Consider the following 25,946-nt stretch of genomic DNA (forward strand, 5'->3'; position numbering starts at 1 on the left):
CTATTTCCTTTTTTTATTTTCTCTAACAGGAAGTGTTGTGCCACCCACATCCTCTGCACCAAACCACATGTGAACCATCCAGAAGTGATGTGCTGATGTTTGAAAGCGGCCCCATCCATGCTCTCCTTGCTCTTTTCTTTCTCCTCTGTTGTATCAGGACAAGCAGAGCTGTGACAACATATCCATTCTGGCTCAGCTGGGGGTTGCGTGCCCCTTCTGCAGGGGCTGACAGATGGATCAGCCAGCCTAAAGGCAGTAGAAGGAGATGAGAGAGAGAAGTACTGCTTTCCATCCTTCAACATACTGTATTACTCCCAAATTTGCAGCCCTGGCAGAACACTGCAGTCTGCACAGTGACGGCTTTCCACACACAGGGTACCAGAGCTACATTTTACTAAAGATTCTTCACACTAGGATCACATTACACAGTTTGAAATGGATGAAAAAATACCCAGACATGCTCATAACTCCTCTTACATGATTTCAACCTATACATGTACCATGTCGTTGGCTTAAATAACAGTATGTTTCAATCTTATTTGTTATGGAACACAACCAGATTAGCCTCAGTATCTCCATAGTTCATGTGTCAAACAGTTGTTGTGTAAAAGAAAGTGTATATTGTGTTAAAATTGTTGCTATATAACCCATTTGTTTTAAATAAATGGCCTTTCTTTAAGCATTTACATCATTAGACATGGACATTGGTGCTCCAAGTAAGTACCACTGTTAAGAGTAATTTTTTTCCTTTTTACAATATAAAACTATTCAATAAACTAGAATCCACTATTTTGATCATACATGATGCATTTTTTAGTTATCAGATCATATTGGTCCAAGATATGCTGTAATTTCATATAGAGTACATAACAGTGTAGCATGGATAAAACAGAGTACAGATATGTTTGAACTGTCCTACTTTTATTTCTTGTGGTCACTGACGACGCTGCATATTTATACAAAGAGGTCATGTAAAACATACTGCCGTTAACAACTTATACAACTACTTCAGTGTGATGCTTTGATAAATTAACACTGTCTTCACAAGCTTTACATACATGTGCATACATTCAGACCAGATGTATGAGATGACTACTACAGTAGCCACAATTTTCAGCTCTCTTGAGTAAAAAGAGACAAAAAAATCACAAGACGGAACACACCAAAACATGAGCTTAAGTTTCCAGTCAAGACTTTGGCCTTGAGCTTAACAGTGTAAACAAACATTAACAATAAGTAATGTATTATTCATACAAAATCTCGTGACCTTTAATTACTGAGTGAAATATCAGAGAAATGGCTTTCATATGTTCCTACTGATGGAAGTATCTAAGCGTCTCTGAGGTGTTATTACAGTAAATAAATACGCAACATTTACTCCATGCTGAACAACAAAGACAAGGCAATCAGCAGTGAATATGAACAATAAAGTGATCATGGGACCTGAAAAAAGTGACGCTGATGCGGAGATTAAAACTTCTGAGAGCAATGAGAGGCGCCAATTGAGCTCCTGTAAAATGCTGTAAGACGCAGAAAAACTGATTAAAATGTCACTAATGGCTGATTTGAAATGCATGACTGTGTGACTTCTGCGTTATACGCCGCACAAAAGCTACACTGACAGGAGGAATGTTTGTACTGAAACAGAAAGCAGCAGATTTCCTCCAATCACACCTCCAACCTTTCATCTGTAGTTACTTTAGTCATCACAAATTGAGAAGGAACACTGAGGATGAAGCCGTCATATGCACCAAGGTCCACCTCCTCAATCCTGGTAGGTAAGGTCCTCATTTGATTTCATCTTCCATCGCCCCGTAGCCGTTCATCATGGACATTTTCAGATGACCATTAGATATTAATTCCTCTTCAAGGATGTGGTTCTTGGCAGCAAACATCTGACTGATCTCCATAAAGGTTTTGTTCCTCGTCTCAGGAATGACAAATGTAGTGTAGAGGGCCACTCCCAAGCAGATCGCACAGAAGATCAGGTAACAGTAAGGTCCCATCGTTATCTACGGATTCAACAACACATTAAAATTTAACTTTTTTTTTTTTAATTGTCAAGACAGGCATATTTGTAGCCATATTATCAAAGTTGATTTGTAGATCCCAAAATGTACTTTAGAGGTCCAATGTGGAGGATTTAGAGGGACTGAGGAGGATCTAATCACACAATAGAAACACATCCAGAATTAGAATTATATAATTAATTTCCTGATGCATATTCACACAAAAATGATAGTTGTGTTTATATCTGTAAGTGAGTCACTGTTTGTGGACCCATGTTTCTATTGTTTTCCCTTTTATATCAGGCAGCCCCCATCTTTAAGGTGCATTACACTGTTCTTACTCTTAAACTTTGAATTAACATTACCTGAAAAACTGAATGATAGAATGATATGCAGCATGCGCAAACTGCAATATGTGCAATAATGCTCAATACTAATGCAATAACGCGCAATAAGGTTATAAGATAAGATAAAATATACTTTATTGTCCCCATGGGGAAATTTTTCTTGGACTCCGTTCAGCTGCAGTTTACAGGTGTACAGAATAAGAAGAGCCAACAGAAAAAAATGGATTATTGAGGATGCATGGACGTGTATGTGCACGAGTAGTCAAGGTAAGAAAGTGTGCATTATTACCTCCGCCAAGGAACGATGGAGGTTATGTTTTCATCGGGGTTTGTTTGTTTGTCTGTTTTTCTGTTAGCAAGATAACTCAAAAAGTTATGAATGGATTTTGATAAAATTTTCAGGAAATGTTGATACTGGCACAAGGAACAAATGATTTTGGTGGTGATCGGGGGGGTGACTATCTCTCTCTCTCTCTCTCTCTCTCTCTCTCTCTATCTACCTATCTATCTACCTGTCTATCTATCTATCTATCTATCTATCTATCTATCTATCTATCTATCTATCTATCTATCTATCTATCTATCTATCTATCTATCTATCTATTACTATCACACAGAGAGTTAAAGCTGCAGGAGCCAAAATCAAACCCTTCTTTTCTGCAGCTCTCTCCTCTTATTCCAAATCACAAGACCACATATAAGTATCGATGAGCTGACAGTATTTTCATGCTGTAATGGAAAAGTGAAGTTACTTTTCCAAACAGTAGAGCAGTGGAGTTGCATTTGCCAGCTTCTGATCTTGTCAATCACATATTCAACTCCTCTAACCGTCTGATGAGGCCTGTGATTAAACAAAATCCACACCACTGAAACTCAGGAAGCGAGTGGATGCAGATGTCTCATATCTCTGACAAAAGCGTCATGTCCGTATTGTCTGTGATTGGTTTACTTGGCACCTGTTAGTCCCGCCTTCATATTTAGACTCAAGCCCTGCGATTCCAGACGGATTTCTCATTGAGAAGTAAGATGGATGGCTGGCCAGGCTCCTACTGACAGAACTGAAACAATAACTCAAAAACTAAATTTTTTAGGGGTAGTTCGATGTTCAGTTTAGGGCTGCACAATATTGGAAAAAACTCTCATTGCGATTTTTTAAAAGTTCTGCAATATATATTTCGATATGAAAAAATACTCAGGAGGATATAATAGCTGTGTGGTGCCAACGTAAATGGTCAAACAAATTAGTTGTGTTACATCTTGTTGTGGCAACAGGTGCAAGACACTGTCAACACAGAACACGTGTTTCAATATCATCCTTCTTGTAGCCGAAATAATTCCAGATAACTGACGTTGCTTTTCTTTTTGGCACCAAGTCCTCATTTTCGGTGATTTTTCTCTTGTTTGTTGCTCAGTTTTCAATGTTGTTACCAGCGACTCACTCCATGTGAAGGGGCGTGGTCTGCTTTGGCAAACTGATTAAGAATGATTGTGATTGGTGGATCGCTGCGTGTAGTGTGTGTCAGGTACCTAGGTTGAACTTAAGATGAGAACACGTCCAGTTTATTTGCCTCCTACATTGCAGGACCTGTGATGTGACTATTACGCATATGTACATTGCGATGACGAAGCTCAAACGATATATATTGTGCATCTCTAGTTCAGTTCAATTTTAATTACTCTGAGTTTGATGCTTAGTTCAACAGTTTCTATTGAGGTCATCAGTCAATTGTAAGTTATTTCCTAAAATCTATAATCAGTTGATCTCTAGATATGAGTCATCCAGTCAATTAAACCATTCTGCTAAAAAAAAAAAAAAAAGAAACTGTTTTTGCAGCTTTAAAGTTAGTTGGCTAAATAGCAATGAAATATTTTTAAGAGCAAAGACTGGTGGCAGAGGTTCAGTAAACAACCCTGAAGCTTTAACCCAAAAATAAATGGGATCTCATTGTTGCGTTGTCTAAAATACTATGTAACTGAACTGAAGGTAGGATATAAGTCTGCTCTCACCTCTAGGAATGGGAAGAGGAATCCGATTGTGAAATTGGACAACCAGTTCAGGCACCCGGCCACGGTGTAGGCGGCTGGTCTGTGCGACTGCTTAAACAGCTCTGCGGTGATGAGGAAGGGCACGCCGGCTGCACAGGGATGAGAAAAGAAACAAATTAAAACACAAGCTTGTCTCTGACACCCCAAACCCATCATGATGCGACCAAACATCCTGTCTACCCATCATGATACTATCATTTCACCACTTAGTATAACTGTATGAATCTATTGGGGGTTGTGAAATTAAAACCAGCCGCCTCATTCATCAATTAGTTTATCAATATTCCCACTCAGGATTATTCTTTGGCAGCCGATACAAATAAACAGAATATGATATAACAAATGATACCCATTCCTCAAGCCCCAGTGCTATTGTATTACTCCTTCTCCTGCATGTCTTTCATTATGTCTTCATGATTACTCAGTGATTCATAGATTGACAAGAGAGGAACATGTTTGTCAACTTGGCAAAACTCCAACTTTGAGAAACAGAATAGCTGAGCGAGGACTTCTTCAATTCATTAGCTTGAAATGCAGGATCTATGAAACGGCATCTTGGTTTTAAATGCATAATTCTTCATGGTTAGAAGTGAAAGCTATGGAGCAGAAATATGCATTAGTAAAAGCTCTAATGATGAGCTCTTCGAATGATGCCCTCATTATCTGTGCATGATAATTGCATAGAGGAAGGTTTCATATTGTCAAGCCAATAACTAGGCCATAATTTGTCAACATCTGCGGTATGTATGGAGGGAGCTTCATTGTGCATTCAGGGTTTCTTCTGAAGGAAACCGTATTCATCACGGCTGGCTTATGAACAATGAGCCATTAAAAGTCTAATTGCAGCCACAGAAATCTTCGTCCGCGTGCTGAGGTATAGATTTCGCCGTCTTTTGACGAATGGCGTTATGTAAACCAGGTTTGCTCTAATTCATCATCCTCACAGGTCCACTCAACATGGCTCCCAACCTTGTAAACTATCGCCTCTTAATTCACTTCACTCAACTCATCCAGTGTACAAACGGCTTTGGGAATGGATGTAGTGTGGCGGTTATGATTTCCTAATTTACAAGAGCAATGAAATACAATGTCTCTTCACAGAGGAGGACAAGGAGACGCTGTTTCTTCAGGTTCTTTGCCTGCTGTTATCTAAACATCCAGCAGGGAGCAGTGTTACATTACACACAGGAGGAGCCTAAATTCGACTACAGGACGCTGTGCATGGACTTAAAATATCCAGTCCAAGTGTGTTTAAAGATTCCCATACTGACAGAGACATGCTTTCTGGGTGTGTTTACTGTACCTGGACCTATGCAGAAGCCAGCGATGATTCCAACAACACAACCCACACTGATGTAACGCATGAAGGACAGCTGAGCCTGTGATTGGTCAAACACACAAGTCAGGAATCTGAGGTCAGGAGTACATTCACCTCATTAAACAAGCTTACAAGCTTTTGCTCTCATATATATATATATATATATATATATATATATATATATATATATATAGATAGATAGATAGATAGATAGATAGATAGATAGATAGATAGATAGATAGATAGATAGATAGATATGGCTGTCAAAATCAACACGTTAACTCAGATTAATCCATCATCATAATTAATCTGATTACAAATTTTAACACAATGAACCCAGAATGACTCTGAACGTGTCTGGCAATGCATTTTGGGCAGTTTGTCCAAGTAGAGTTAGCATTGCGCATTTGCAAATGGACAGTTGATCCGGTATTGACAGGCAGCAGAACTAACCCATAAAGATGGAAGACACTAAATAGCATGTTGGCCCTCTGGATGGAAATATATACACACCATACCATATTACTATATTACTAGTGTGACTTCACCAGGAAGTGAGTGTGACAGTAGTACATTTAGTTCCATAATTGTGCTGTTATTTATAGAGAAAAAGGGATTTTCCAGACCACACAGAACACGGTGATGGTTAGAAAAGAAAACAGGCTTTGTTTTTAATTCTAATGCAAAATATTTTTTCACTTCCTGACCTACACATATTAACAAGTACATACATGAGGCTATGGTAGGAGACAATGTAGTTACACAGTAGTTTAGAGGGGAAAAGGTTGAAAACAGGATTGGCCTATCTGGGCTGTAGTTTGGACAGCTGTCTATTATTATTATTATTATTATTATTATTATTATTATTATTATTATTATTATTATTATTATTATTATTCATCTTCTGAACTTGCTTTATCTTCACTAGGGTCGCGGGATAATAATAATAATAATAATAATAATAATAATAATAATAATAATTATTATTATTATTATTATTATTATTATTATTATTATTATTATTATTATTGGGTAATATTATTATTCCTGCTTGATTTATTTTTTTATGTAATTATTCACTTAGTCCATTTTATATGTACTGTAAACGCTGTGGTATAAATGTTTGGTGTAATTTAAAGAAAAATGATCACAAATCTAATTGATGACATTTTATGTATTTGCTCATCTGAACCTCATTAAAAAACATGATTTAAAAAAAAAAGTGTTGTCAAAAAAATCTGTCTTTTTTGTAGTGTGAATATTGTTTTAACCTAAACTCTACCACTGACCTCAGCCACATTAAGAGGCAATGTGCTCCTTGGCCCCTGCTCCACTTTATGCACCTGACTGTAATATATTCCTGGGTCAGCAGGAGTGTAGATGATACTGAACCTGTAACATGACAGTCACGGTGATCCCAGCGCAGCACAATCCCATGAAAAGGAAGCCGCCGATCATCAGAGGCCTTCTGCCAACACGCTCAATAGTAAAACACTGCATGAAACAGATGAACAAGTAGGACCTGGTGTCAGTGGCTTTTCATCTTCAGCTTATTTAACAAGGACTTGTGAGACTTGTAAGTGTAATTAATGTGCAATACGTCACACATTGCACAGTTACATTACAAGGATTTCATTTCACATACATTACATCTTTCAATAGAATAGATCTTTATTGTCACCATCACAGGAACAATAAAAATCAGTTAAGCAGCTCAGTTCGATTTAGCAGCAAAATACTCAGTGCAAAAGGGACTGTATAATAAAATAAAATAAAATACAAATATCACAATGTTAAGAAAAGTGAACTGTGCAATGGCTTCAATATTTAAATATTAGCAAAATGAATGATTACGCTTTAAAATGTTGATAAAATATGCATATCACCAGAGCAAATGCACATTTTAATACTGCTGAGTGTGTCAGCTATTCAGTAAAAGTACAAATACCACTGCGTAGAAACACTCAACATCAAAATATTAATTATGGAGTAACAGTAACAATGGAGTAACTGAAGTATTAATGCACAATGAAGATAACTGTATACCACTGGAGTACAATTAGTGATGGGTTCATGTGTAGGTAATCTGATTGTCATGTACAATATTAGATTTTATTATATTTTCTATTATATACTAAGCCTGAACAGGAGTTTGCAGAAAAAAAACATAGACTTATACAATAATAATACTTCTCCATCATCATTTTTGTCATTAAATTTGTGCTGTGCTGTATGTACCTGAAAGGATCATTAGTTTTTATTTTTATTAACTTTTTTTTTATACATTTAGTTTTGTTCACTGAGTGCATAAATAGTTTTAGTTTATTTCTCATTTAGTTTCAGTAAAGTGTAATAATAACCCAGGCATCTCCATTGCCCCCTGACTGTCTTTTCTTATTTTCCTCTTGATTTCCTCTGTTAAGGATATTTCTGGACTGTTTGGCAGTGAGTTTGCACCTTCAGACAATAATGCAATAACAACATAGTGACTCTAGTGACAGCTTTTTCCTCTTTCTGCTGAAGGAACTGAGTGTCCAAGAGACAAAATCAGGGCAAAGCACACAGAGATAATAGAAATGTCTGGGCCACACAGACAGGTTGAAGCATGTGTTTTAGCTGGATTCATATAGAACCTTTCCTTAGTGCTGAATGAAAATTTGTTTTAGAACATAACTGTTGTGAAATGATCAGAAAATATCATTTTATTTCTCTATTTGAGTCATTCAGTGTATTGATCATTGCTTGATAATTGAGGAGAGAGAAGGGGTAAAGGGCAAGAAATGTTTTACCTTAAATTGTTCATATCATAAAACTCACCCCCATCATTCCAGAGATGACCTCAATAGCTCCTGTTCCCACTGTCGTGTACTGGATATGAGGCTCTGGGATTCCTGCGTTCTTGAAAATGTCATTTGTATAGAACCAGATCTGTAACAGACATCAGTGTTAACTTATGAATATGGTTTAGTTTGTTTGTTTTTAACACTGTGGCAGCAAAACTGTTGGTTGAATTCATACCAAATTGGGTCTACAGATTGCCAGTGACCCAGAATAGATCTGATTACATTTTGGGAAAAGTAGGTCAAAGTTTGAATTTTTTATGAATTTTTTAAAAAAATTTTTTCATTTTTTTCTCCCACTTACTTATAATGGGTGACATTTCACATGTCTGGAGCAGCAAAATTATTGGTTGAATTCATACCAAATTGGGTTTATAGACTGCCAGTGACCCAGAATAGATGTCAATACATTTTGGGAAAGGTAGGTCAAAATATCAATTTTTTATGAATTTTTAAACCCCCCCACCCATTTACTTATAATGAACAAAATTATAAATGTCTACAAAAACAGCAATTTGGTTTCAATTTACCGTATTTTCCGGACTATAGAGCACACCTGAATATAAGCCACACCTGAATATAAGCTGCACCCACCAAATTTCAAAAGAAAAAAAAAAAATTGTACATATATAGGCCACACTTGACTATGAGCCGCAGGTGTCCACGTTGTAACATGAGATATTTAAACAGAAAGATGGTAAACAGAAAGATGATGTAAATATTTATTTACACACCTTAACTGCTTTTTCCAAACAGTGCCTGTAACATGGCAGTAACATGGCTGGTTAAAAAACCCAGAAAAGTCATTGATTGCTATCTTCTTCTTCCTTCTGTGCATTGAAACCACTGAAGTCGTCTTCTTCAGTGTCGGAGTTGAACAGCCTCAGAAAGGCTCCGTCAAACAACTTCTCAGTCTCTCTTCTGTTGTTGCTCTCAATGGCACTTACTTGCAGCAGCTCTATTTCCTTCTTGGACAGACACATTGCTTGGTTTTAACTTAAAAGCTACATCACACGCATTTCTTCGTGTGTTTTCCATGATGAGGGTTTGTCCACGACATGCAAAATGATTGTTAAAAGTTAAGCTTAAGACTTCTCCTCTTCATCACCTCTTCCACCTGTCTGTCTCACTTTTGCGCTTCCTGCTAGAGCGCCCCCTGGAGTCCGTTAGCCCATAAAAATCTATACTTGAGCTCCATCGTTGTATAAGCCGCAGGGTTCAAAGTGTGAGAAAAAAGTAGTGGCTTATAGTCTGGAAAATATGGTACTTCAAACTTGGCACATATATAGAGGAAATTAATATGCTGACATCAGCACATGCATAGACATGATGTCATCAGCTGGATCGATGCCAAAATAAGCTACAATATGTCCGAGGGGCGGGGTTTGTTGTGCCTGGCAACACTTGATTATTTGTTATTTATGTACCTTTATTTAACCAGGAAGTCCCATTGAGATTAGAAATCTCTTTTGCAAGGGAGCCCTGGCCAAGGTAGCAGCCATACAAAGTCAAAACTATATAAAACACCTACATGACACACAATGAACAGTAAAACAGAATAACAATTATTGAACTATAATGGCCTCTCAAGAAAAACAGAGACATTTTTCCCTTCACTGCATTCTCCATGATACTTTTAAAATCCTAAAGAGATAAATGTTTGTAGTTGAAGACTTTTTTGAGGATTATACCATAACCATGGTGCATGGTAGGAAAATACTGTTTTACCAAAGCCTGTCAGAACTCTGGGAAAAATCAAGAGCAACCACTTGGTGGCAGACAGATGGTATATACTAGAGCTAACAGAAATTAGGGTGCTGAGGTATTCTGGGAGTTTACCCTGCAGAGCTTTATAGATTAACATAACCCAGTGTTAGTGTCTGCGACTAGTTAATGATGTCCAATCCACTAAATCACAGAGAATGCAGTGGTGAGTGAGGGATTTTGCATTTGAAATGAAATGTAAAGAAGCATGATACACTGAATCAAGGCTCCTTAAAGTGGATAAAAATGTCAGACCACACACGTTTGTATCCCTGTCCCTGTGTGGGGGGAGTGGAGTCCACTGATGTAATGCATCCCCTAGCCCAAAGCTTTATCACTAAAATCAAGGTTTGACCCTCAAAATGCACCGACTACCAATGGAGATCTCAATCTTTTCGTCCCAACAGTGATAGAAGTCCCTTGGTTTAGTGTGTAATCATGTCCACAGTGGAACATGTACAAACACAGACACATGTGTTGAAACTCAGAATTTGCCTGAGCCAAAAAATATTCACCCTGCTTATTTGGTGTTTCCACATGATTCATCAAAGTGATCATTATTATCAGAGCAACCATCGCTCATGCATTTGAGATGTGGTGTTTTCATCAGTATGGACTTCTGACAAGTGCTCCCCTTGAAATTAATTTGTGTACTCTCATTAATCACACTTTGCTGATGCAACATCCATCATTGATGAGGTGTGGACAAGATCATGATTGGTGCAGTTAAATGCTGTCTTGTTGATTTAGTAACCACCCATATAGCATTTCATCACCATTCTGAAATCTGCAAACACACACTTAAAAACCGGCACAGGAAATATACACAAATACAAACAATGTGAAAATGTGAGAAAGTGGAGCTAATTACAGGCACACAAATTCTGGAAAAGTACAAACAAAGGACTAAAGTTCCTAAAGGGGTCCTAAAACTTTTTCAGCTCAAGACTCAAAATAGATATTTGGTGTCTCCCCAGGACCCAAACTTACAAATATGCATCACATATTGCTTTAACATCTCCACTTTTTATTGACTCTGTGGCAAAGTTCATTAAATGCACTTTGTTGTCTAATCCTGATTCTCTCATTCAAAGTCAGCAAGTAAGAAATACAATTATAAAAAGTCATTTAAGTCAAGGTCAAGGTAAACTTTATTATTTTTTATTATTTAGTAATTAGTCTTAACACTGACATGCAAAATTAGCTAGTAACAGACTAAAAGGACAATGTCAGCAGTTGTGGCTAACAGTAGGTGTGCTCCTATCCAGCTGTTTTTACTGCATTTCAATTTGTGCATAAAAAACTGAGAGGAAAAGCAGAAAAGTCAGGGAAAAAAAAACATAAAATATGAAAAAAATTTTAATGCCCAAAAGGGCATTAATATAAGGTAAACCCTAATGATTGCAAGGATAATCCAGCTCCTAATACTTGGTTAACAGTAATAAACAAGCACAAATTCACATTTTCTTTTACAACATTTCTGAAAAGGCTTTAAACATTTTGTTATATATTTGTTTTGTGAGATATTTGTTTAACAAGTAGTGTGAGCTATCTGGTACCACACTAGCAGCCGGTCATTTTTGGCTGCAAGTTTGCGCTTTCTAGCACTTACTTGTTAGTGTTATAGTTAACACTGACACTTAAGTGTCAGAAAACTAACTTTACTTGTCAGTGTTATCTATAACACTGACAAGTAAGGTTAGCTTTAGACAGACATTAGTCACTAACTAATGGACACACTAAACCACTGAGCCACAATTGAAACGGTAATCCATATAACAGAGTTCCTTTTCCGCTGTCAGAACACTGTCGGTTTCATTGTGATATCAGTCATTGTTATGCATTTTAATCTGCTACTGTGACCCAGGAAAAACAGCTCATGAAACAGGTTATAGCCACAAGTTGTGTCCAAAACCCGTATAGTCACAAGTTGGCAAACGATAGTAAACTTTAGCTTCTCTTTCCATCCCTCAAATAAAACTGTTTCTGGACCAGCTAATTTCTCCATATTATTCTGATATTCTACAGTCATCTTGCAGGTGCACTTGGACTTTTCCACTCACCGCGTCGATACCAGACAGCTGCATACCGATGTTGACCACCACAATGGTGATGACCTGCCAGCGAACACAGCGGTCCATGAGCAGGCCTTTGACAGAGATGGTCTGGACAGAAGATAGAGAACGCTGCTCCTCCTGCATCTCCTCAACCTCAGCCTGGATGTTTCCTTTAGTACGATACCACTTCAGGGCTACAGGAGGAAAAGAAAACTGTTACCAGCCTCACATCTCATACAGTCAGTTACATATTTATCCTGACTAAAAAACTACATGAATTTCACATGTGCAAAAACATGGGATGCACATGGATGGAAACATTTTTGGAACAAATTCCTAGTGTAGCACCTAGAAGTAAACAAAACTGACTCTAAGCGTGTAAAGACACTTTGAGAGACTTACTAACAACGACATACAACAAGGCATAAACGCAGAGGTACAAATAAACATGATGACAGACTGCACATATAGAGGTGAAGCTGCAGAACTCAGATGTCCAATGCAGTACTGAAAATGTGTATTCAGAAATAACAGATGATTGTGTGTAAGAAGAGAATGAGAAACAATGCACATAGTTACGCAAAACCATAACATATGTTCTGTAAAAAAAAAAAGAATTTCAAAGGGAATAAGTGGCTTTATGTCGTGTTTCTACTTGTAACAAGTGTTGCCAGGCACAACAAACCCTGCCCCTGGCATGTTTTGTAGCTTATTTTGGCATCGATCCAGCTGATGTCATCATCTTTATGCATGTGCTGATGTCAGCATATCAGTTTCATCTATGTATGTGCCATGTTTGAAGTGAATCGAAACAAAGTTGATGTTTTTATAGATTTTTGAAATTTCATCCATTATAAGTAAATGGGAGAAGAAAAAATATGTAAAAAAATTCATTAAAATTTTTAACTTTGACCTATTTTTCCCAACATGTAATGACACCTATTCTGGGTCACTGGCCATATCTAAACCCAATTTGGTATGAATTCAACCAATAGTTTTGCTGCTAGAGTGTTAACAATCAAAGAAACAAACCAAACCAAAAACAATACCCCTTGCCTCCCCTTCGGGAGGTGGGGTAATGAAAGAAGTTGACATGGTCTAACCTGCAATAGTTGCATGCACATTCCCCTTCTCTATCAACAGATATCGGGGACTCTCTGGAAACCATGGCAACAGCATTAGCTGGATCATCGTAGGAAACACCACAATGGAGAGGAGCAAGGGCCAGTGTTCCTCCTGTGTAGAAAAAAGAACATGTATTATCAAATGTGTTTTCTTCAGTAATGGTAATGTAATGGTCTTCCTTCTAAATGCCCAAAAACCACAAGAATGACAGGAGATGACCGGTTCAAAACTTTTAATTAAACAGAAAAGTTAATTGTTAGAAAAACTATGTGCTCGAAAGCTCTGTAAGCTCTGTCTCTGTGCTGAGAAGTCCCATGACACACTCTCTGTGAAGGTGCACTGAGTGACAACAGAGAAAATCAGGCATTTTTAAGTTTACACAAATGTACTTCAAATTTATGTGTAACATAATCTTTAAACAAACAATTAATTTCTACTGCTATTCAAAATAAATTTGTAAATATTAATTCTTGCTTATCATCATATTTTGGCTGTTACAATGATGCTTAAAGTAGCTTTACTGCAGCTCTTCTCTTATGTTTTGAAGTAGATACAGTACAATCTATAGAGAATATACTTTAAAAAGTCATATTTAACCATGTGCACAGTTAAACTGTTCCACCAGTACCTTTCCCAGGAGCTCCCCAAGCCCCAGGACCTGAGCAATGAAGACCCCGAGACAGATGTGGATACTGGGGACGAGGCCCAGGAAACCTCGCAGGTTCTTGGGGGCAATCTCACCGAGGTACATCGGAACCACACTGAGAGAGATGCCTGATGATAGAAGGTTGTGTTAGTGGTGTAATCCAGACTAGAAGGAGGTTAAGACTAAGACCAGATGCACAGCAATGTCATTATGATACACGTTTGTCAAAAGTCACAAAAGAATATGACTGATACGGAAAATTCAGATCATTTTCTTACAATAACATTGAAATGCAAACTTGCTTTAAACTTCCAGGACAAAGGGGGAAGTGAGGAGCTCTGGTGCAGAAGCAGATTCCTAACATTAAATGGCCACTTAACTGCATTCTAAATTACTCCAAAATACTGATAAAAGTTTGCTAAGTGTTACAGAATTGCAGCATTTAACACTGTTGTGTATTTTCTCTCGGTCCTGTTGTTACAGATAAAGTTTTTATGGCTTAGGTTTACAATTTTACTTCAGAAGATTTGGCTGATGTCTCCTCCAGACAGACACAACCACTGAGTTATGGAACAAAATACAGCCACTTCTTACGATTTATAAACCTTTACCTTAAATAGTATTACAAATAAAACAGATATTAAACAATGTTCCTCTACTTGTCATCATTTTACATAAAGTTATTTGAAATGTATTTAACCATTATTTGGCAGTAAAATGAGATGTGTGCAAATGTGGAAATAGAAATAAAAATCCTCAGTCCTCTTTGTCCAAGATGGAGTTACAATGTAATTTAGTGCAAGATGAGACCAAGATCTTAAAGCAATGGTTGAGACTAGTTTGGAGTCCTATAACTCTATTCTTATCGAGGGTTAAACAAGATATTGTAGCTTATGTTACTTCTTATTCCAATTAAAACCAGATTTGATGAGCGATGACTTCTAGAAATCAATTTACAGAAGTCTAATTACATGAATGTTTGTATTTAGTGGCCATTGAAAAGATGACAAGAAAAAATGGAAAATGGATACAGCTGTTTGCATCTATTGTATTGATTAAAGTGCAATTTCTGTTTAATACTGTGTATAAGGTAGCCTGGCCAGCCATCCAGGTTTCTCAATGTATTCAATACTGAGAAAACAGTGTGAAATTGGGCCAGTTGCTGTGAAATATGGACGATCTATTCTATACTGAAAAAAAAACACAAGTCTGAGGGCGGCTGTTTCACAATGCATAGGCACCGATTTCTTTTTGTTGCGAGTCAAAGTCAGTTCCAAGTCCGCAAATCTCTTTACAACTGTTGTCGATTGTTTACTTGATTCAAAAATAAGGATTGAATTACAGATTACACCCTGTATTCTTAAATTTCTCTGACAAAAGCAACAGTAATGACATCAGTCTTATCTGTGATTAGTTTACTCTGTGCCTGTTAGACCCGCCTTCATATTTGGATTCAAGCCCTGAGATTCCTGTCAGATTTCTCATCAAGAAAGATGGATGGCTGGCCAGGCTAAGTATGAGTAGGATGCAGTGGAGTAATCTGTGTTTTCAGGATTCATGCAGACCTACCTGAGTGGACTCCAGTGATGAAGCGGCCTGCGATGACCATTGTGGGCATCCTGCATGACCTGCTGAAGCCCATCAGAGCTCCACCTATAAATACCAGCCCTGCAGCTCTCACCAGTGTCCCTTTCCTGATATGACATGAACAGAAAAACTTGGTTTTCTTAATGGATATTGTACATTTTTGAAGTAAGACTACCCATGCACAAACAAAAAACAAAAACCAAACCTTCCATATCTGGTTACAAGCCTGCCAACCAGCAGAGCTCCGGTCATCCCACCAATGGCAAAGATGGACACAGTGAGAGAGTATAAGACGGTGAGGAATTCTTCATCTGGAGTCCAGTCATAACCGTCGACAAAAGTCTCATTGTAGAAGTCTTTGATATACTGATGGAAGAAAGAAGGAATGAAGGTTAAAGAGGTTATATGTAGTGTTTCTGCTTATAATAAGTGGTATCAGGCAAAACAAAAAACACCCCTCGCAAAGTATTGTAGCGTATTTTGGCATTGATCCAGCTGATGTCATCATATCTATGCATGTGCTGTCAGCATATCAATTGCCTCTATATATGTGCCAAGTCTGAAGTGAATTGAAACAAAATTGCTGTTTTTACAGACATTTGAAATTTCACAGATTATAAGTAAATGGGAGGCAAAAAAAAGATTTAAAAAATTCATTGAAAATTTGAACTTTGACCTTCTTTTCCCAAAATGTAATAAGATCTATTCTGGGTCACTGGCAATCTATAAACCAAATTTGGTATGAATTAACCAATAGTTTTGTTGCTAGAGTGTAAACAATCAAAGAAAAAACAAACAAACAAAGCGAACCAAAAACAATACCCCTTGCCTACCCTTCGGAGGGCGGGGTAAATATAAAAAATTACCTAAAATTGTCATTTAAGTGTCCAGGAAAAGGAGTTCTGAAGACACCAATGTATTGTATTGTAGTGATGGAGTTTGATGCTGAAATCACAATGTTTCTTCTACATGGGTGACTTTGAATAGGAGGTTCAGAAAGACATAAAGTTATTATGTGATGCTATTATTTTTGCCAAGTTTTCGTTTGTTGATCCACGGTTCAGACTAAACTGTGACAGTTCTGACCTTGTTTGGACGATTCCAAACAGATCTTTAGTTCAGCTACTGACAACACAAACTGCACAGAAAACTGAGGTGATTTGTGGTTTTACTGTGGCTGTTTTCTGTCTAAAACAGAGCTAAGCTAACAGAGCTATAATGTAAACTATCAGCTGATGCAGCACAGTTATAAAACACAGTGTTATTTTGACCGGCTGTCAAAATAATCAGCTATGAATTTTAGTTTGAAGAAGAAAACCTGAAGATACCATAATACAGATGTGTGTAAACAATGAGCTTTATACTTTATTCAGTGAATGATGCTGTCTGTGGATACATAGTGCTGATTTGTTGGTGGTTTTAGTGGTCGTGAGTGTGTTCTGGTACGCGACATCCTCCTACTGAGAGTTTGAAATGTAAATACCTACATAGAAACCTTTTAAGAGTAATACAAAACCCATGCAGTTAGATATACAGAAACATACATTATATCAACAGCCATTATGTCCATCACATCCAAAGGCAAACATTTATTTTGCTATTTCCAAAGCATACAGTGTATTTTCCATTGGGGAAGGGATGTTTTAACAGACATACTCTTCTTAGAGCCACCACAGTCGGACTAAAAATAGGCAGTTATTTGGTGAAGATTGTGTTGAAGAATCCATTACATTAAATTTAATTGTGTTCAAAAGACAAAGAAAGAAACATCTGAGGAAACTGAAGTTCACTCACTAAGTAAGAAAACTAATCTGATGAAAACGTCATTAGCATTAGCACTAATCGACAGATGAAAGGAGGAATCATTTTCTATTGTTGTGCTGCAATGCAGAGGGAGTGGGTGATGATGTCAAAAAGAAAGAGAACTCACTGATCTACATGTGTGATTATCCCATTAGTCCGGTGGTTCTCAACCTTTTTTGACTCGTGACCTCATTTTAACATCACAAATTTCTGGCGACCCCAGACATTCAAAATGGAGACTTTTATTGTTTTGCTAAAATGAATTTGTTTTTGATCATGTAATAGTTTGCTATACTATGTGGCAAATAAAGGTTAATTTTAGATGACATTTAGGCTATATAACGCATATTATTGTGGACGGAGGCAGAAAAGCCAGGTTTAGATTACTCAGTCAGTCCAGTTTGTATTTACAAGGCTGACAATTAATACTGAACAAACAATAACTCAAACTATGAATTATGAAAGAGCTGCAGCATCTGAAACCGACCACAATGAACATTTGACAGATAAACAGTACCACAGTGCTTCAGTTCCAGCTTCACAGTTTGTCATGTCTTTTATGTATTGTGATTGTCTCTCTCAACTCACCATATATTTTTTTATGAGTAAGTTTTTATTTTTTTATTTTTATCATTTACTAGAAATTTCAGGCAACCCCATTTGAATTCCAGTCGACCCCATGTGGGGTCCCGACTCCAAGGTTGATAAACACTGCATTAGTCCCATATAGTACCACTATCACCAACAGTTTTTGTTGAAAACTGACATATTCATATAGATATAGTGTAATTTACAGCAGCTCTAAACTGGTTGGATTCACAGTAAAATCAAAGCAAATGAATGTGGAATATCATATTGAAGCCTTTACGGTAAACACATAGAGAAAGCCTTTATAAAAATGCAGGCAGTAGTGGTTGACAGATGATTGAAAGGGTCAGATGTGGATCTTCACCAAGCCTTGATGAAGTTTTCCTGGTATCTGAGGTCAAACAATGCCAGTTTTCCAGTGTCTGTGAGACAGCACTTTTACATTTTAACATTCCATGAGGATTTTTTGTTACAACAGATATTCATTTACACCTGACTGAAAAGACAGTGGAACCAGAGAAACATCCAATGAGGTCAGTCCCAATCAGTTCAATCAGTTACTACATGTTTTTTGCCAATTTACACCTTAACCTATGAAAAACCAAACAGCCACTGGTGGCCAAAACCATCTACTGATCTAAACTGTTTAATACCTGTTGATCCATTAATCCTTTCAATACATGTAAATAATTGGTGTAAAATGTAGTTTGTCATCTTTTCATGGTCATCAGATGTGACCCATTTGAACGTTCAGAGGCTCCGTAGTGAACATAGAAACACAGTCACCTTCTGCAACATTGATTCACCAGTAAAACCCATGGAGTTGGATCAATGACAGTGGATGGACACACTTGTTTTTATGTTCAGTTAATGATATCTTTGTTTAAAAAAAATAATAATCACTTTTTCTTCAGTTTGCTCTGTTTTTGATAGACTAACCCTCAACTGTAATCTCAGCTTTTATGAACATCTACATGATCAGTGAATTAAATATAGGAAAACACCTGATTTGCACTGGAAAAAAACAAAGAATACGTAAGATAATATTACAATAAATGGTGATAAATCACCGATGAAAGGTGAAATATACAGAAACATTTTATGGGTTAAATATATAATGAGTAAATGGAATCATGGGAGAAAAATTCACATTTCCTTTTCTGATTATAACTGAATGTCCCTGGCTTACTAAAAGACCAGATAAAATGACAAACTCAGAGGATTTATGTATTTTTATTTAACAGATGTCAGACTTTGGAAACACAATGTCAGCACTAGTAAAAAAAATTATCAAGAGAAAAAAGGCACAGAAAATTTGAGCCAAACTAACTAAATAAACTTCATTTTGCTTGTCTGACCTAATCCTGCTACTTTTCCTCAATTATCAGGACAAAATTAAAATCCAGTCCAAAACATTTTAATTAAGGCACTTTCTAATATAATTATTTTGAAACTAAAGAAACAAACTATTGCTACTTGAACACATCATGACTCTCTGCTGTAATCCAAATCCTACCAAGGGGACAAGAAACAAAGACAGTTCATTTTCAGATTGTGTGAAAGAAAATACTTTTTAAAATGTCCTTTATAGGATTATTCAGATGTAATCTCATCATTAAGTAAGTAAAAGTAATGTGCCATGTTGTATAAATGACAGGTGGGGGTGGGATTTAATAATAAGTTTTCTTCTTCCCACTCCTTTTAGACCAGCTCATATTGAATTTATTTTGTTATTACAAATGTACATGGCAATTGCTATATTGTTTTGATCACCTCTATTTATTATTAATTTATTTGCTCTGCTATTAGTTCCTTGTACACACAAAAAGTTTTGTTTTTTTTCCGTTCGAAACAAATAAATAAATGAAAATGAATGAAAATTATAATCTCACACAACATATTATCAAATATTTTAGGATATTTAGGGCATGACTGCAAAAAAAAAAAAAATCCTTAATTCTCTTTCAGCATATTATAATCATGGCGGTCTGAGAGAAAACAAAACTTCTGTACCATCTCTTCCTTGTGTTTATAGGGTGCAGAAAATCAGACAGAGTTTTAATGACAAAAACATGGCAACTCCCAGAACCATGACTTTTGCTTCACTGTTCCTGAGTAAATAAAACACCCTCATATCATCTTTTTATGGCTAGTCCACAGTAATACAGATATTTTTTTTAAATGGGCATTTTCCCCCAAGCTTTTAAATAACTAGCACAAAATTACTAAAAATGTTTAGACATATCATGGTTTTTATTCTGTGCTACTAAAATGCAGACATCGCAGACCCTCAGATAATATTAGACAGATCAGACACTGACTCTTATGTCTGTCAAGAAGCTGAGCTCCAACGACAAGTTAAGTGATAAACATGAGTTTAGGTTGTTAAATTATATATTATATAGCTTCAGCCACTATTTCATGTGTCCATCTCCTAAATCTGATCCCAATCTACTGACTTATAATACTTCTATTACCTATATTTGATGTTTTACGTGCAGGTTCATTGCACAAAACAACAATAAGGCTTTTTTAATGATCTGAAAAGGTGTTTACACGTGGACAAAAGATCCAAACATGAAAAAAAAAATGTAAATAGTAGTGTGGACAGGACATAAAAGTTACGAAACATGCACTTTCACATTCAGGTGAGCTATCACACACTTCCACTTCTAATTTTTTTTTTCCTCACAAAAATTTACATCAAAATATTAGTCTTAGTTTGAGAGGGTTAAATGTGTCACTTGTTCTGTACTTTGTGTAAAATGAATAAGCCTCACATGGATCTATGAATCTCATATGCTACAGGCAGTTATGGGACATGTTGGCATGTGAAGGGAGAAGTAAAGTTTTTTTTTTATCATTTTTTTTTTTATCATTAGGAAGAGACTGATCAACAAAGTCGGATGAATAGAATAGAATAGAATAGAATAGAATAGAATAGAATAGAATAGAATAGAATAGAATGCCATCCACCCATCATCCTCTGCTTCTTCCGGGGCCGGGTTGCAGGGGCAACAGTCTAAGCAGGGTTGCCCAGACTTCCCTCCCCCCATACACCTCCTCCAGCTCTTCCAGGGGGACCCTGAGGCATTCCCAGGCCAGCTGAGAGACATAGTCTCTCCAACATGTCCTAGGTCTTCCCCGAGGTTTCCTCCCGGTGGGACATGCCCGGAACACCTCCCCAGGGAGGCGTCCAGGAGGCATCTGAAACAGATGCCTGAGCCACCTCATCTGAACAGCATAGAACAGAGTGACATGACTAAAAAAACACCACTGCTGCCTGTAGGATTAGGGTTAAACATTTTGAAGAGACTGATGACAATGTGACTGTATTTGCACATTTCTGAACGTAAACTCCCATAAAAACACTAACTGAACCTTCATAAATTCAATTTCAAACCCACAGGCGTAACAGTCATCACATGACACACCAGGGATCTGAGGCGTTAGTCACATAGACCGTGGTTAAAGGTGTGCCCTGACCATATTAGTAGCAATTCAGAATATCTTACAATTCAACACTGTGCAAAACTGAACGTAGAAATTATACACTGTTGCTCAGTCTACACACTGCTGTTGATGCTATTTGAGGCCACGTTTGTGAGGGTATATTTATTTGTAGATCTTGAAGCTTCCAAATGTAGAATCCCACCAGATTAACAGAATTCCTCATATTACCTATATGTCAAGTCAAGCCTCCTGGTTTTGCTTTCCATTTAACAAAAGAATAGGAGTTCAAAATGAAATCATAAATTGTCTTTTCTACTAAAAAAAGACATGACTTGGGAATAAAGTAGGTTAAAAGAAGTTTGAATGGACGCTGGTATGCGATGTGATGCAGATAAGCTCACATGGTCAACACTGGACTGTCCATAGCCAAACAGCTTAGTCACTGTGCCGCATCAAATTGAACACTGAAGGGACTGAAAAACCCCATGATGGATAAAACAGCGGAACATCAATGATATGGCCAAGCAGACAGACAGACACGAGTTCACATGAATCCACATGATAATGAAGTCAAACGTGACACTCACAATGTGCCTAAGCCTTAAAAAGTGCAGGAGGATAATGATCTTCTAACGTAGATGATCTTAAATTGTCATGTGATTTGCCTTTTGAACAGATTGCATCATTATTTAATTTAAAAAGTCCAGCTTTTCCCTTTTCCCTCTCCACTGTTCACTTCAACCAGGGCCAATAACCTCTGGCACTGAATCATGTTTTGTTTTTAGCAAAAATGTTGCTAGGCTAGCAAGTGTATTTCCTGTCCCACTCCATAGTTTTTCATCTGTTTGTAGTGATTCTTTAGAGTCTGTCAGCACTTAAAGTGTCACTGCTTGTGGCTGCAGATGACCAACTGTCCATTTAAGCCTGGATAAACATAAACACAACATTAGAGACTATGATTGGACACTATGGTTTAGGTAACTGATGGGAAACACACATTAATGATTCCTTTAATACCAGAATAATGATTGAGAGTGGAAATTGTAATATCTTAAATTTTATATATTGTTTTAATCCTCGAAGAACTAAACCACTGTTGACCAAAATCATCCACCGATATAAAATGTTTCATGACTTCTGAACCACTAATCCTATCAATACATGTAGACAACTGAGGTGAAATGCAGTTTCTTAGCTTTTCATGGTCATCAGATATGACCCATTTGGACGTTCAGAGGCTGTGTCATGAACATGGAAACATTGTCATCTTCAAGAAGGACTCATCAATAAAACCCATGGAGTTTGACAAATCGCAGTGTTGTAGAAGCTTATTTATGATCGTAAATTTTATATTTTGCTGTAAGTCACTTTTTCTTTTGATATAATAATCTGTGAATTTACTCTGATCATATGAACATCTATATGATCAGAAAAGTCATATAGGAAAGTACCTGATTTTCATGGGAAAAAAAATAAATGCACAATATTATATTATAATAACTTGTGATGAACGACTTAGGAGAGCTTAAATGTAAAGGAAAAATTCATTTTGAAGTCACCATAAAATACTGCTTGATCTTTATGGGTTAATTGAACAAATATAGAAATCTGTGGATTCTAGTCTCTGCACTGCTGTACAACTATAATACATATCACAGATTGTGATATTGATCAAAGCATTTTCATGTCTTTTAACCAAACCTGACAATATAAAGAGAATATTTTTGGTTCCCAGAAAATATATACAGGGTGGGGAAGCAAAATTTACAATGAACATTTAGTTGTTTTTTCTCAGCAGGCACTACGTCAATTGTTTTGAAACCAAACATATATTGATGTCATAATCATACCTAACACTATTATCCATACCTTTTCAGAAACTTTGGCCCATATGAGTAATCAGGAAAGCAAACGTCAAAGAGTGTGTGATTTGCTGAATGCACTCGTCACACCAAAGGAGATTTCAAAAATAGTTGGAGTGTCCATAAAGACTGTTTATAATGTAAAGAAGAGAATGACTATGAGCAAAACTATTACGAGAAAGTCTGGAAGATACTATTAAAGAAGAATGGGAGAAGTTGTCACCCGAATATTTGGGAACACTTGCGCAAGTTTCAGGAAGTGTGTGAAGGCAGTTATTGAGAAAGAAGGAGGACACACAGAATAAAAACACTTTCTATTATGTAAATTTTCTTGTGGCAAATAAATTCTCATGACTTTCAATAAACTAATTGGTCATACACTGTCTTTCAATCCCTGCCTCAAAATATTGTAAATTTTGCTTCCCCACCCTGTATATATAAAAAAAAATGATTGTGTCTACAGTATGATGATCACAACAGCGAGACAAACCTGTGCTGGAGAGTTGACGACTGCCAAGTTGTAGCCATACAACATGGAGCTCCCAAATGAGGACAGAAGAGCCACCGCCAGTAGCGACTTTGTGAGATGCTGAGAAAAAGACGGAGAGTGAATCAAGAGAAACACTATACAGTAAAGTATCTATTATTCAAAGCTGTAATTTAGTCAAATCTGTGGATGAATTTTAAGGGAGATCACACAAGATAAAAGTACGATTTAAAAAACAGCATCTTTGATATTTTCTTCTCAAACCTTGTAAGTGGAAGTACTCTACGTCTGTGTTAAGAGAGTTTTCAGTCTATGTTCTACATTTGCAAGAGGTAAGCCCCTTATGCATGAGTATTAAACAGCATAATTATATGGATATACTTTGCATATGTGTGTTGACCTTTGGAGTTTGTGGTAGAGCTGTACAGGCGCTTACCAGCATGTGACCAAGCGTATCCAGGTACAGCAAGGATCTGGATACCCAGTCTGAAAACGCCCTAAAGCTAACAGGTACCTGGACTGGAGCCACTATCTTATTCTGCTGCATGGGTGAAACACTGGAGCTATTCGCATCCTAACACAGATTCACATTTTCAGACACTGACTGAATATTTGTGCAATTTAAGACATAGCAACAGTTTCTACAGTCCATGACAACTAAAAATAAAGTAATATGACCTCTTTTTGGAACAGAAAGAGGGCCAGTCTACAGTATTTTCATTAGGAATGACCTAGTCCTGCCCAGTTGGCCGCTGGCCTAAATTCCAGCACATAAAACTTAGCTGACCTCCACCATGGGAGGTCAGTGAGATTGTAATTTTTTTACTTTTTTTTTTTGTTTTTTTTAACATACCTGCCTTTCTGTAGAACATTGAAAAATGGTAGCAAATAATAACCACCATAATGATAATTTCAGTCAAATTAAAGTCAACAAAACCCTGTATGCTTGTATAAAACCACTCAGTGTGAACCAAATGAATAAGCAGATGTAAAAATGAAGGATGTGTGAGCAGACAAGAGCAGAAAACCTCTGCTCTGACTGCAACAAAAAGAACACAGATGCCTATCTGAAACCTAATTTAGCCTGTAATACCCGGAAGGAGGGAGTTAAGATGACTACATGTGAAAATAGCTCATAACAGACAATGCCACCCAGTCAGCAGTTAATTTAGGCCAATTGACTCTCAGATACAGCTTCTCACATGTAACATCACGTTGATCCAAACTTTAGAGATCTAGTCAAGTCAGACTGGCCCTACATGCATTCTTCTTATTTTATTTGTTTTAACTGACTGGTTTTAATAGAAACCACAATATAAAGTTGGTTATTGACCATGATCATGTAATTCAGCCTCCCATGGGATATTAACCATAAATACCAAGTTCCTTATTTGGTTGTTGGTTTGATGATGAGTTCAAATAGGTCTAGTATGTGCATTATTGATGTTAATATTGTCCTGGCAGAAAGGAAATGAACAACAAATGATGGTGCCAGAGAGAAAGAAGTCTCTGGAGCATCTGAAAAGGTCAAATCAGGATGAGGCTCATTAAAATAAGAATGCACTACACACATCATTCATCACTGATCATCTCATTTACCTTCACAGGGTAATTCAGAGCATATACTTGTACTTTTCACTCAGCTGCAGATGGGTATTTCCAAAGCTAATACAACACTCACCGCAGAGATTTTCGCATGGTGTTCTCCTACCAACAGTTCCTCCGCCATTTAACTCGTCAATATTAACTCTCCTTGTATGATCTACTCGTTTCAGATGACAAACAGCTCATCAGCACAACTTTTCTCAACTCTCCGTTCCGCATCCTCATGTGTACTTTTCACCCGTGGCTGTTTGACAGGCAGGGGGCGGATCTACCGGTGGGCGGGGCTAACAGGGGCAGGGTGCTCCAATCTACGGTGCAGGCCCGTCCCAGCCTTGGATCGGTTTGTCCCGGTCCATCTCGGGTCACATGAGCCGAGGCCTTCAGCCAACACTACACCACCGGTGGAGGT

General features: G+C 37.2%; 1 protein-coding gene across 1 annotated transcript; it reads right to left on the bottom strand.

The window, feature by feature from the left end:
- Positions 1-922: 922 nt before the first annotated feature.
- On the bottom strand, positions 923-25,746 carry slc2a15b (solute carrier family 2 member 15b). The gene is made up of 12 exons (XM_030138016.1): positions 25,614-25,746; positions 23,936-24,034; positions 15,945-16,105; positions 15,722-15,846; positions 14,135-14,280; positions 13,485-13,617; positions 12,388-12,575; positions 8,538-8,648; positions 7,113-7,214; positions 5,706-5,781; positions 4,364-4,491; positions 923-2,012 (listed from the first exon to the last, which is right to left on the bottom strand). Exons 1-12 carry the CDS (start codon positions 25,659-25,661, stop codon positions 1,788-1,790), a joined length of 1,542 nt encoding a protein of 513 aa, XP_029993876.1. The 5' UTR covers positions 25,662-25,746; the 3' UTR covers positions 923-1,787.
- Between the last annotated feature and the right edge of the window lie 200 nt (positions 25,747-25,946).

Source organism: Sphaeramia orbicularis, chromosome 1 (genome assembly GCF_902148855.1).
Source record: "Sphaeramia orbicularis chromosome 1, fSphaOr1.1, whole genome shotgun sequence".
NCBI classification, from domain to species: Eukaryota; Metazoa; Chordata; class Actinopteri; order Kurtiformes; family Apogonidae; genus Sphaeramia; species Sphaeramia orbicularis.

Bases quoted from the DNA above. Each gene is read 5' to 3' on its own strand.
- slc2a15b (XM_030138016.1), bottom strand. From the start codon at position 25,661: ATGGCGGAGGAACTGTTGGTAGGAGAACACCATGCGAAAATCTCTGCG. The intron at 24,035-25,613 runs GTGAGTGTTGTA...TCTTTTTCTCAG, and splicing joins ACCATGCGAAAATCTCTGCG to CATCTCACAAAGTCGCTACT. The intron at 8,649-12,387 runs GTGAGTGGAAAA...TGTCTGTTACAG, and splicing joins AGCTGTCTGGTATCGACGCG to ATCTGGTTCTATACAAATGA.